At 44.4% G+C, this 12374-nt stretch overlaps 2 protein-coding genes across 2 annotated transcripts; one reads left to right on the forward strand and one right to left on the reverse strand.

Moving 5' to 3' along the window:
• The first annotated feature begins 540 nt into the window (after window positions 1–540).
• LOC113205017 (eukaryotic translation initiation factor 2D) lies at window positions 541–3347 on the forward strand. Its single transcript, XM_026420436.2, has 10 exons — window positions 541–690; window positions 781–1027; window positions 1120–1564; window positions 1648–1817; window positions 1894–2077; window positions 2157–2340; window positions 2429–2518; window positions 2617–2827; window positions 2919–3090; window positions 3167–3347. Exons 1-10 carry the CDS (start codon window positions 635–637, stop codon window positions 3262–3264), a joined length of 1857 nt encoding a protein of 618 aa, XP_026276221.1. The 5' UTR covers window positions 541–634; the 3' UTR covers window positions 3265–3347.
• On the reverse strand, window positions 3277–7815 carry LOC113205018 (serine/threonine-protein kinase PAK 1). Its single transcript, XM_026420437.2, has 8 exons — window positions 7290–7815; window positions 6756–6925; window positions 6411–6574; window positions 6073–6338; window positions 5644–5830; window positions 5442–5567; window positions 5021–5353; window positions 3277–4919 (listed from the first exon to the last, which is right to left on the reverse strand). The coding sequence occupies exons 1-8, from the start codon at window positions 7463–7465 to the stop codon at window positions 4764–4766; spliced, it is 1578 nt and encodes a 525-aa protein (XP_026276222.1). The 5' UTR covers window positions 7466–7815; the 3' UTR covers window positions 3277–4763.
• Between the last annotated feature and the right edge of the window lie 4559 nt (window positions 7816–12374).

The following is a 12374-nucleotide window of genomic DNA, read 5'->3' on the forward strand; positions in this document are numbered from 1 at the left end:
GGGAAGGGGAGGGGGCAGGTGGACTGGAAAGGAACCGGATACGTTGTTCAAAACGTTATTGAACAGAGCCGGGGAAGGGAGATGGGCGGGGACATCACTTATCACTTTTTCATTGTGATTATTATTAGTATCTGAGGCTGCATTAGTGCCACAATGGCGAGGGGAAAGGGGGATGGTTTGTCTTTACCACGCCCACATGAGAGAGGAGCCTTTCTTATCTCTTATTGGCGGGCAGAGGTTGGCAATGAAAAAGCAAGCCACAAGCAGACGACATATGTGCAGCCGGTCGTACCAACGTGCAAGTAAACCATTGAATGCAAAATCCCTACCAGACTATCAAGTATGGCCATTTAAAAAGGTTTTACAATACGAAAATTTATGTTACTGACTTTTAATTTCTGATTATTTAACTATTAGCCACCTCAAAGCCAGATTTAAACGAAATGTACATCTTCAGAGCTGCTCACCCTGTCATGTAGATGAGGTTATGTTCCTGTTAATGTTTATTTTTTATTGACAACCAGCTGTGTAACTAATTGTGGCAAATAGTGTCCCTTTTCTGTTTTATCTATTTTTGGAAGTGCTCTCATCGTGTTTATGTCGTTAATATTTTGCAAGGTATCTTGCTGAAACAATGTTTGCAAAACCCTTCCAAGTGAAAACTAATTGTCAACTCAAAGGGTCTGTTAGGTACGTTTATTAAAATTAAAGCCACATCTTTCTTTCTTTACCTCTCTAGCCGTCTACTTTCATAACTTTTTGACATGGTTTTATTTACAGGAAGAAATTCCGAGCAGACATATTGAAAGCATTTCCAAGTATCACCGAGGAGGCCTTCAATGAATACATACCTAACAAAGAACCAGTTTCCCTGATGAAAATTTTTACTCATTCCAAGGATATTGTCCATGTTTATTCTTTGGAAAAGGGACCTATTGCATTCGAGAGAGAGAATCAGCTATTTCCTGCTCTATACCTGCTCTGGCAGTTTCCTAATTTGGTTCCATCATTTACTACATGGCCACCAGTGTGTATTTAGTTTCAGCCTATTCCTCATATTTTTTATATTTTCTTTCCTGCACAGCAATTATCTTTAGAACTAAACTGTTTGTTCTTTAGGTGCTTCAAAAATTAAAAAATGGAGCCGACCTTATGCTCCCTGGTGTTGTGCTACCCGGTGGCATTTCAATAAATGCTTATGGAAAACTATCTAAGGGTGACTGTGTCTCAGTAAACCTTACAACTAATCAGGCTCCTATTGCTGTTGGCGTGGCAGCTCATTCCAGTCATGATATGTATATGTGTGGTGGTCGTGGCAAATGTGTGAATATATTGCATTTTGTCGGAGACCTCCTATGGTCACAGGGAGCAAAATATAACATTCCTGAGTTGGGTCCACCACCAGGCCTGAGTGCCTGTGTTTTCGAAAATTTGAGCTCAGAAGACGAATCAGAGGATGATTCAGAAGATGATGAGTCAAGTAAAACAGATTCAGATGAACAGAGTGAAGATGACAAGAAAACTGGACAGAGTGAGGAAGAAGAAGAGATTGAGCATGAAAATGGTTTGTTAAAGTTGTCTGAATTAATCAAAATCGGTTATCATAGTTTTCAAATCTAATGTGGTATCCTATTTCATAACCTACAGAGGTTGAAGATCTTACGCAAAAACTTACCAGCCTCATCCCAAACCTTGAAGAGAAAGCTGCTTCAGCTGAGAGCAATGATATTATCCAACCGTTGGAAACAGAAGCGGAAGCTATGGATAAACTACTCAGATTTTGTTTCTTGAAATCCCTTAAAACATCAGCTCGAAAGGTAGTTTCAGAAAATGACACAGCATTACAGCTCTCTTTATCGGGAAATGTTATTTGAATACATTTGCTTGTCACAGGTTGATCTGCCAATCCTTACTAGCAACTTTTATAAAGTACATATGCTCTCTGCGTGTCCTCCTGGAAAATCAGTAGATTTAAAAAAGTCTTCTTACAAAAAGCTCAGTAAATTTCTTGATGAAATTGCTGTTGAAAAAATAATTTCTCAAAAAGAGTTAAGCAAAGGAGTAATGAGTATAACTTGTAAGTTTCTTTTAAATTGCCGATGTGGCTTTTACTGGAGATTGTTTACATAATCCCTCTAATTCCTTGCCAATTTTAGCAATTAACTACAACCATGAAGCTGTTCTCACTTTTTTGGATCTGGATGCTGTGGTTGATGTAAGTGGTCAGGTATTACCTGGGCATTCTCGTGTTGGAAAATGTATGTGTGGCCAAGTACATGCCGAGCAAATGTACTCAGTTACACCTTCAGTTCTTCCAATATTCAGCCTTTACTCTAACAGGTATATGATCAATCCAAATAATTTTTTTACACTTATTATTTCACAATTTCAACGTTGTAATTTTGTTGGCTTTTGTTTTGCATACAAGGCTTGGAGCTGAGCTTTCCCCTGCGTCTGTTAAAAAGGTGATTAGTGACTATGTAAACAACAAAAATCTCCACATCGGTGGAGACACTAGGTAAGGTGTTGAAATAGAACTAATGAGAAGATTAAAATGTTATTCCACTGTCACTTACATAATTTATCTTCTTATTCTTTAAAAAAAAATATATTCAGTAAAGTTCAATGTGATGATGTATTGGCAAAGGCTGTGTTGGGGGTTCTACCAGCAGAACCTCTGGTTTTAGTTTGGGATGATCTACTTAAAAGAGTGATGGCACGTATGTTGGACACAAGTTCATTACCACCCCCTAAGATACACAAAGAAGACAAAGGAAAATTGACCCCCATAGATATCCAAACTGCCACACGCACTGGAAACAAAAAGGTATTTTCAAAAATTTGTTAATGCTATGAAGAATCACTTGTCCTAATTTCCTAATATGTTGCTAAGATGAATGCTCTCTTACTCATTTTAGGTGACTTTAATTTCAAACTTAGAAATTTACGGTGTGGATGTAGCTGAATTTGCAAAGGAATGCCAACGAGGTGTAGCGGCAAGTACTACCATCAATCCCCTCCAAGGACGAAAAGGAGTTCAACTACAAATTCAAGGAAATCAAGTTCGTTTCATTTCACAACTGCTGCATGGTAAGTCATGGTAAAGATGTTACACATATGTAACTCTGAAGTACCACAATTGTTCATGACTGTTTGGTTGCTTCAGATAAATACAAAGTCCCCTTAGCCAATATGCGAGGGTTGGACAAAGCTCCCAAAGTTAAAGGACAAAAGAAAGCCCCATCAACAAAACCGAAGAAATAAAAACTGTGTAAATAAAGGGAAAAGTAACTGATGCTTTTATTAAAATTTCCTTTTCTAAATAAAAATGTAGCTTGCTTTCTTGACCACATTTATATACATTTCAGCCAAGAAGGAAACGTATTGAGCAGGTAACTATACATAATGCATGCTGAAAACAATTACAGAATATGTAGACATACAGGTTGATATAGAAATTCAACCAGGATAGATAATTGATAATTTAATTACAGCTTTTCTTATAATATATGCTAAAGGTGTAAGCAAATGTTTCCCTACACAAGAGAAAAAATAGGGCTACTTCAATTGTGATTTTAAATGGTATTTATTTAGAGCATTATTAAAAATGCGGGAAGAATGAATTACACTACTTCATGAGCACCTGAGTGAATTAAAGTAAAAGCAGCCTACAGTAAGTAAAAACAATTTCTTATATCTGCTTAATAGTATGTGGACGGATGTTCCTCAGTCCCTGTAGCTTAGCAATACGTAGATGACACCACAATAACAGGAGAAAAAGTACAATAACCTAGCTTGGATTTCATGGTTCAAGAAAAATGCGTTTTTTGGAACGGTATCAAACAATTCGGAGATCAAAGAAATTGTATCAAAAATAATGTTTGTAAAGTGGAAAGTTTGCACAGACCTAACTTATGAACATCCACAAAGAGGACAGCAGAGGAAGACACAATGCTAGAATACTGTAGGATAAAAATTCTATAAAATATATAGAAACAATACAATACTTTACACAGTAAACAAAAAAAAATCTAAAAGCATAACACAAATACATAATGTATTGAGCTTCACCCAATTCAATCTACTGCAAATATGTTTCTGAAATGACAATACAAACTGAGGAATGTATTCATTCAGACTATACAAAGTTCAATCATTTCTAGTAATAAATGATTTTTTTTGTGTATCTCAAAAGAATTCCAATATCAATGATCACACACTTTCTTGCATCAAGTTCATAAACATTTAAAAAAATACAAAATTGAGATTGTCAGTCAAACAGTTACAAAGATAGATTTAAGTATGTTGAAGCATTTAAAATCACCAACTTGGCCAAAATAATGACATTCAAGTTAGGAAAGCCAAATCAATTGACACAAATTAAACTAAGTCAAATAATTTTCATATCATATTGTTATGTGTGATAAAACTGCCATCTCATTCAGTTCACCTTTTCTCTAGAGAGTCACCATATTAGAGTTGTATTCGACTAGACCAAACTCTACTCTGTAACACATGTATATTTTATTTGTCATCATTTTCTCCTAGAAATCTATTTCACAGGGTCAAATAATGACCCAAAGCAGGTACATACATGGCTATTGACGACCCCATTTACTATCACTTCCTGTAGTATAAATGAAACATCTATCAACATATCACTTTTTAAAGTAAAACTCACCAATCACAGCTGATGTAATGGAGTTGGTGGGTTGGTAACTTGAGGTGTGTGTGCTGATGTGGGTATTTCCAAGATTAATGACTTAGAAATGGGTTTTGCAAAGAATTCTCTGTGCTGCACGAATCAGTGGAGTAAGTGAACTTAGCTTTGCACAATCTTGCAGGAAGGGATGCTTTAATAGTTCATCTGCACTTGCTCTAGTATCAACATCAACTTGAAGACACCTGTCTAAAAAGTCCTGGAAAAATCAATTAAGGTTTTTTATATAGAAGAACGTTAAAATCTTAAAAACAGGATAAGATTACCTAAACCAAAGATAAGTAATATATGCTGTCGCACCTGCAAATCAGGGGATAGAGAATCCCATCTTTTTATTTGTGGTCTACCAATCGCTGCAATCAAATAGAGAGCCCGAAGTGGTGTTTCTTTCAAATAGGGTGGTTCTCCCTCTATCATTTCTATGGCCATAATGCCCAAGGACCAAATGTCCACTTTGCGACCATACTGTTTTCTAGTCACAACCTCAGGAGCCATCCAGTATGGCGTTCCAACCATGGTTTGCCGTTTCTCATCTCCAACAATATTAGCACTGAATCCAAAATCAGTTAATTTCACAGTACCATCAAGACCTAGCAGAACATTATCTGACTTGACATCTCTGTGGATTATACCCTGAAAGTATACGGCATTGTTCTTTAACAAAAAATGAACAGGGGAGACCAATAAAACATACATATTGAATTGTAGAAAAAATTCCTACCTTATTGTGCAGGAAACTTATAGCCTTCAAAACTTCACGACATACAGCTGCAATTTGCTTGTCTTTCATTACTGTCTCTGTGACCACATCTGTTAAGGGTCCACCATCCAATAACTCCATAACAACCTGGAGTGGACAGAAAATCACATGTTAGAGAGGAATACAAATAGACCAATAATACAACTCATGTGTCTATACCTACCCAAAGGTGATCTTCAATAAGGTAAGCATCCAGGAAGTTCACTAAATTCTCGTGATTGAAGTCCTTCATAACTCGAATTTCATTAAGAATGAGTTCTTTTCTAGGCTGCTTGGAAAGATCAATGTCTTTAATAGCAACTCGCTGATTTGTAACTGTATCTCTTGCAATTGACACAGTCCCCGAAGCCCTGAAAGGTAAAAAAGGAGGAGGGCCGTTACATAAGTTGACTTAGATGGTCTTACGATAAGAGTGGCCATCTACAAAATAACTCATTCCGATTCAAATTCTTCTCAAATTTATCAGCTACTAGTGTGTATCAATTTGGAAACACGTACAGATTATATTTAAAGCAGAAAGTAAACCCAAGACATGCCCTATTGCCAGATTGTGGGGAAAAAGGCTGAGTACAGAAGAAATGCAAAACCATACCCTGCACCAAGCTCAGATTTTACTTCAAATCTACGCCTGGGATTCCCTGGATGACAGATTCGATTCAATTCTGCATAGACTTCCACTTCACTCATTTGATCAACAGATCGATCATCTGTTTTTCTTCTCAACACAGGACTCTCATCATCACTATGATTAGCTGGCAGCACAGGATCAGGAAGGGACTGAACATCTAATTTTAAGTTCTTTAAACTTTCTTCAAGTGCCTCATTAATCAGAGCACAGTTGGATTCTTCCTTGTCCTCCTGTAATCAACACGCATATCAATGTAGTAAAGCTACAATAAGAATAAATGGTCTATAGAATAGATTCCATACCTTTTGAATGACAATATATGTAGATCGATCAAAATTATCGCCATACTCTGATTGAAGGGAGGAACGGGGTGTTGCCTCCTCTGAGGATGATGATGGTGAAATAACTTGATCGGTTCCATCACTGAGAGTGCTTAGAGTTAAATTATTGCAACCCTTTGCTCGACCTGATATACATAAAATCAAAAGTGGTATTTCAATATTCAAAAATTTAATGACTTAAAAGTGACACATGGCATTAATTATAGTACAAAATATACTCCTTAGCTGCACTTACACAATGAGCTGATAGAAATTAAAGGGCTTTTAACTCCTTAATAAAATAAAGATTAACTAATAGAGACTTACCTAAGCCAATATTTTCTCCAAGGATCTTCTCAATTTCTTTAGATTCTTGTTCAATTATTCGTTCTGTTGCTAAGGGTTTAAAAGTATCAGATATTCTTTTTTTTATTGAATAATTATAGAACTTAATGGCTTGTAAGGCAGCATTTGGATTTTCATCTTGTTCAGCTTTTCTGTAATCAGACACATCCTACAATGAAACTAAGTCAAAAGAGAAGCTGTCACGCCTTGAGATGGTGACCTTCAGTGCGGGAAAATCACATGGCAACCTTCCCCAGATATTTTTTTGAGATTAAATGGGCGTGACATTTAGAATAATATCGTAAATTAGAGAAAACAACCTTTATTGTAAGTGCACAGCAAGACTAAGATGAGAAACTATGCCGAAGTGACAGCACAACAGGTGAGTCACAACAACAATAACATAACCTCTCTTTTATCATAACCCAACGAGAGTGTACTTGATAGACATTTGTCTGAGACTGATGCTACTGCATTAAACTTTAATAAAAGGAGTGATTTCAGAGGACTACTTACGTTATTTGGGTGTTGAGGAGTCTAAGCCAGGGCGTTGGTAGACCTTCAAGCAGCCCTGTCTCCTTATTCTTACTGACATGAAATTCGTGAGAAACATTGGTCGGCAGGCCTATCTCTGTAGGCCCCTCGTTCACATGCTTCTTTTTAGAGAAAAACTTTGAAAATCCTAAATTCATCTCAAAATAAAATAAGACGAAGTCCCCGACATAAACACCACTGAGCAGTCGACACTAATAAAAATACATTGGCCCCCCCACTGCGATTCGAGATTTGGGTCGAGGTCAGTGTCGAGATGTATCGAGGGGGAAGAAAAGTAGGAGTCGATACCGGGTGAAGAGGGAATTTCAAGTCAAGTCAACAAGAGAGGTAACACGTTCTTCCGCGTCCGACCCTACAACCCCACAGCAACAACGAGGTAAAGCAAAGTCAGTAGAGTAGGCTACAGTGAACTGTGGAGACCGTTAGGCCGTTAGACACACGAGTCGAGCGCGTGGATGGGGTGGGGGCGGTAGTACCTGAAGTAGATTGATACGAGTATAGGTCCAGGCCGATAAGATGGGTGACGTACACGGGTCGTTCGTTAAACCTGCTCTTATCGCCGTCCGGCTCGGCGCCGTGGCTGCGGCATACTCTCACATCCGCCGGCGTGAGTGCGGCCGGCCCTCGAAAGGCACACGTGTGCAGTGTAAGACTCGCACCCCATCCTTTTTGTGAAGTGCCAATCAAGTTTCTTAAGTCGTCAATTTGATGTAAATTATGACAGAGGACGCAATTTTGATTCAATTATGTTTCAGAAGGTGTGATATTTTTTTAGAGTAGGTCTATCGTATCGTTGTTCGGCTGCGGGAAACTACTAGACTTAAGGTGGCAAAGAAGAGGGTCCGTGGTAGGTCTTATCTAGAGTCCATGGACAGTCGTCAATAAACGGCATATTTATTGTCATCTACTTGCTTGCTACCCAGTGCAGAGCATACAAAAATGCCATAGACGCTGAAAGATGGGGGTCTACCACCGTATTTCCAGCAGCTTCGCAACCGCATGCAGTCGTGCGGACGGGTTGCATACTCACGCGTAGCCTTATGGCGCCGTGGTGAGCGGTGGTAGGCAAGCCCGCCCACACGACTGCATGCCGTACAGTAGAAGCAAAATAAAGGAAGGGGTCTATGGACCACCCTGTAAATTAGGGTCCACCCACATTTTAACGACTCAGAAACTATTCCTGAACCAACTCTGTGTCCGCCCCTCCTGTGCTTCCTCGAACCATTCAGGGACCATTTGGAACGCACAGAACTTACTTGTGATAAATATTCATCTCCTAGTTTAGAAGCACCGCAACTAGCAAGACAAAATCTGAGCTACATAGCGATGGTGAGCTAAATTTTCTCCTATTTGCTTTCTTTTGCAGTTGACGCAATACGTTCAACTTCAAACAGGCGCGACAGCCCTCCCTCGTCGTCTCTAGTGATTCGCCTGAAAGGTAGCCAAGTTGCGCTCCAATATACTCCTGTGTTCAGGCAACCCAAGGTGCATCGCCCCCTATGCCGCTCCTGACTCCCGTCTAACGTCCGCCCGCGGTCGGGAAGGCCCTCCCTCGGTCCGGCCCCGGCCAGAGGACGAGTCGCTGCCTCTACTTGAAAAGGTTGAAATTCCTCTCATACCGCCCCTTCTTCTGTTCCGGTCTACGACCGCTGGTCGAAACTTAGAACTCAGCCAGCCGCGGCGGCAGGGGCTGCGGCGCGGGGCGCGGCGGCTGGCTCTGTGCCCCGTGCCTCTGTTTGCTGTAGCGCCGAGTCCGCCGAGTAGCACTCGGGAGGGAGGAGGGAGGGCCGCGCGGTGTGGCCTCCCCACCGTGCGGCACAGGCCTAGAGAAAACCTCAAGGTTTGGAAGAGTAAAATAGTAGTAGTATTCGTGGTTTTGTGGCGGCTGTGCCATCAGTGACCGGTGACGGGCTCTGACGGGGAGGAGCGGGTGCGAAGCACACGCGGGGGTGGCACGGCGCGGCGCGGCTGTGTGCCGGGGGTTACAACAACGCTCCGCCACGCTCCGCTCGGCCGCGCCACGCCAGGCCACGTCCTCGCACTCTTTTGCGGACAGGTTGAAGTGCGCGGGGTATGGAGCGGTGGCTGCCTGGCTGCGCGGCCGCCGCGCCCCGCCCCGGCTGCCAGCCCGGCTGCCCGCTGATCGATACGGCGGTATGGTGGAGCCAACTGGAGCCTCGGAGTGAGGGGTGGCGTGGGGCGGGGCGGGGCGGGGGTAGAGGAGAGAGGGCGAAGGTGGTGGAGGACTCCAGAGCGCCCGAGTCCCGGTGGACGGCGCGGCGGCGGTTGCCGTGGCAACAATCTCCCGTGCCAGCATCAACATTACGTTTTACGCGGAGGAAAGAAGTGATGGCGCGTCCCAGACGTCTCAAGCGGCCGAAAAGGCCAGCGGCCTGTGTCAGAGGGAAGGGCTCCCGGGGCGGTGGGGTTGTAGAGAGGGGGCGAGGCACAGATGCGCTTCCGCCGGGCCCCGCGCCGCAAGGCATACCCGGCGCGGGCCGAGGGGCCGAAGGGGTTGGGGCGGCTGACGCGGGGAGCGGGGGCGCTTCTACTTTCGCGTCGTTTGTAAGCTTGATAGACACCCTGTGCTCCATAAGGCCTGATTGCATCTCCGCCGCCGGGCCGGCCGCTGTAGCTCCCAGCCGCGCCGGCGCCGCATGCTGCATAGACTCTTCGCGTCCTCCAGCAGGCTGCGGGGCAGGGCAGGGGCGCGCACGACCCGACCCGGAGGGTAGGCAACCCGCAGCGATGGACCGCCCTTGTGCGCTTCCTTGACGCGGGGTGGGAGGGGAAGGAGGGGGATCGATTCAGCACGCCGTTACCAGATGCGTAGCGTGTATGTGAGTGTGTGAGAGAGAGAGAGAGGCAGAGAGAGAGGCAGAGAGAGAGAGAGTGTGTGAGAGAGAGAGACAGAGAGAGAGAGAGACAGAGAGAGAGAGAGAGAGAGAGAGAGAGAGAGAGAGAGAGAGAGGGGGGGGGGGCAGAGAGAGCGTAGGTGCGAGCACGCTGATGAGGCCCTAGCAATGCGGCACCTGTGTGTATGGCCACACGTCCAGGCGCACTGTGTAAACGGTGAGTCTTGCGTCGTGCACACGGTAGGCCTCTTCCCTGCGGCCCCTCGGCCCCGCGGCCCCTCGGCCCGCCCTGGGTCCGCACCCTCCACCTCCACTTTGTGGTCAAGTCTCACACCAGTTGCAGCCAGTATGTTTGTTCGAGCATTCTGTCTCGCTCCCACTCTCTCCACACACGATGAAATAAGAGGGGGAAAAAATAGCAGGGATGAAAATAGAGGGAAAAGGAAAATAAGGGGAAGGGGAGCGTTTCGAGAAATGTCCCGCGCCACTCGAATAATTAGTTTTTATTGTGGCGGCTGTTCGGGCCGACCACCCCGCGCGTGTGGCCGCTCCCACGCTCTCGCGCCACTCAATTCACCGGGCTCCGCAGCGGCTCCAGGGAGCTTCTAGGCGCCTCACCGCGTGGATGTGTGCCCCGCCACTGCAATGTTTGAAATCCCCTCTAACGATTGTGTCTGCTTTGTAAGGGACATCATCCAGAAAGTACGTCCGTCATTCGCCGTTACGAATACCCTCCAAATTAAGGCAATGCAAGTTCTCATGGCGCCTGATGGGTGGGCACAATCTTGCATGCCGTGCATGCGTGTATTGCGGGGTGGCCTACTCCGAGTTTTGCAGGCGCCGAGCTGCTGTAGTGTGCAGGATGATTTTGAGAGAAACGGACGTTTTTTCTGGACGATCCCTAACTGCGAGCCAAAATTTCATTCGCGTACGACGTCTAGGTAATACGCGTAATGTAAAGAAAATACTCAGCACTTGCGAAGCAATTTCCTACGTAGGCTTCCAGACCAGCCAAATTCTTCCCAACGAATTGTCGGTGCCCGCTGGAGTAGAATTGTTGGATAACCGTAATATGGCTTTGGTAAGGCGCGCTTCTTGGAGAATGGAGAATTGCTCTGGCCGGTCGGTCCTAGCTTGTCCTGCAGATGGATAGGACAGCCCGCCCGAGAGGGACAGCCGTGGACAGCCATTATAAACTGGAACTGGAAGCTGGAGGCCAGTATCCTGTGGTGGGGGTTTCCTCTCCGTCGACCACCGACCAGCAGCGACATTCTTTCGAACTCATCAAGTGGAGTGTTTCAGCCTCGCAGCGGCGGTGAAAGGGAGGAAGGCGGGGCAGGCCCGCGCAGGGCTAGGAAAACTCGGGGAAACGGAGCGGGAACGTCGCTTTAATAACAACATTGAGCAAAGATGCGAGCAGTCGATAAAGTGGGGGAAAGTATACACAGTACTTGTGGAACTACGAACAACTCGAAGAAAAACAACGATTAACATCATACTTTACATTGTTCGGGCACAGCACCATTATGATCCCCTCACCTCGACTACACTTAATCACAACAACGGCAAGAGAAAAATTACGCAGAAAATAAATAGAACACCATATTGTCTTTTGAGCAAAGCAGAGACATTCCTTACAGGGCACGGCACTGACGGAATTCATTAAAATACATAAAAAGAATATTTAAAAATGGAGGGAACCAGGGAACCGCGGAATTCTCTCTTCACATACATTCGCTCGGCAGATCGCACCGGCGCAGTGCTCTCTTTGAATATGAGTATCAGGCACTGGCCGGGATTTCATTAAAATTCCTTTTTGAAATCCCCATGTGGGAAGAACAGGCCATCACATTTGCACACTCCGGACACCTGGCACGTTCGCAGAGGTAATATTTTTCTGCTCTCCCAAGGACAAAACTGATTTTTGAGATACTGACAAAAATTATGCCGTAAGTAGTGAAGCCAGTAAAGGCATTGTTAAGTTGACTGGTCCCTTTCTAATCAATAGTGCGTAAAAAACGTGGCATTGGCTCGTTTAGAGGGGCAGTCGGCCTGTGCCTTCCCCCACCTCAGGCAGCCTCAGTCCCGCCACGCCCTAAGGGAGGGGCCGCGAGCCACGCCCTGGATCCACGTACCGAACCACCAGCATCCCGAGCACCAGCCCCACCGCAGGCCCCCGCTACCGCCCCCG

This window comes from Frankliniella occidentalis, unplaced genomic scaffold (assembly GCF_000697945.3).
Source record: "Frankliniella occidentalis isolate FOCC.00 unplaced genomic scaffold, Focc_3.1 Scaffold23, whole genome shotgun sequence".
NCBI lineage: Eukaryota > Metazoa > Arthropoda > Insecta > Thysanoptera > Thripidae > Frankliniella > Frankliniella occidentalis.

Excerpts from the sequence above, each read along its gene's own strand:
- LOC113205017 (XM_026420436.2), top strand. The coding sequence starts at position 635 with ATGTTTGCAAAACCCTTCCAAGTGAAAACTAATTGTCAACTCAAAGGG. Across the intron at positions 1,028-1,119 it reads CATTTACTACATGGCCACCA|GTGCTTCAAAAATTAAAAAA; the intron begins GTGTGTATTTAG and ends TTTGTTCTTTAG. Across the intron at positions 2,078-2,156 it reads AGGAGTAATGAGTATAACTT|CAATTAACTACAACCATGAA; the intron begins GTAAGTTTCTTT and ends TGCCAATTTTAG.
- LOC113205018 (XM_026420437.2), bottom strand. The coding sequence starts at position 7,465 with ATGAATTTAGGATTTTCAAAGTTTTTCTCTAAAAAGAAGCATGTGAAC. Across the intron at positions 6,575-6,755 it reads TGGAGAAAATATTGGCTTAG|GTCGAGCAAAGGGTTGCAAT; the intron begins GTAAGTCTCTAT and ends TATGTATATCAG. Across the intron at positions 5,568-5,643 it reads TTATTGAAGATCACCTTTGG|GTTGTTATGGAGTTATTGGA; the intron begins GTAGGTATAGAC and ends TGTCCACTCCAG.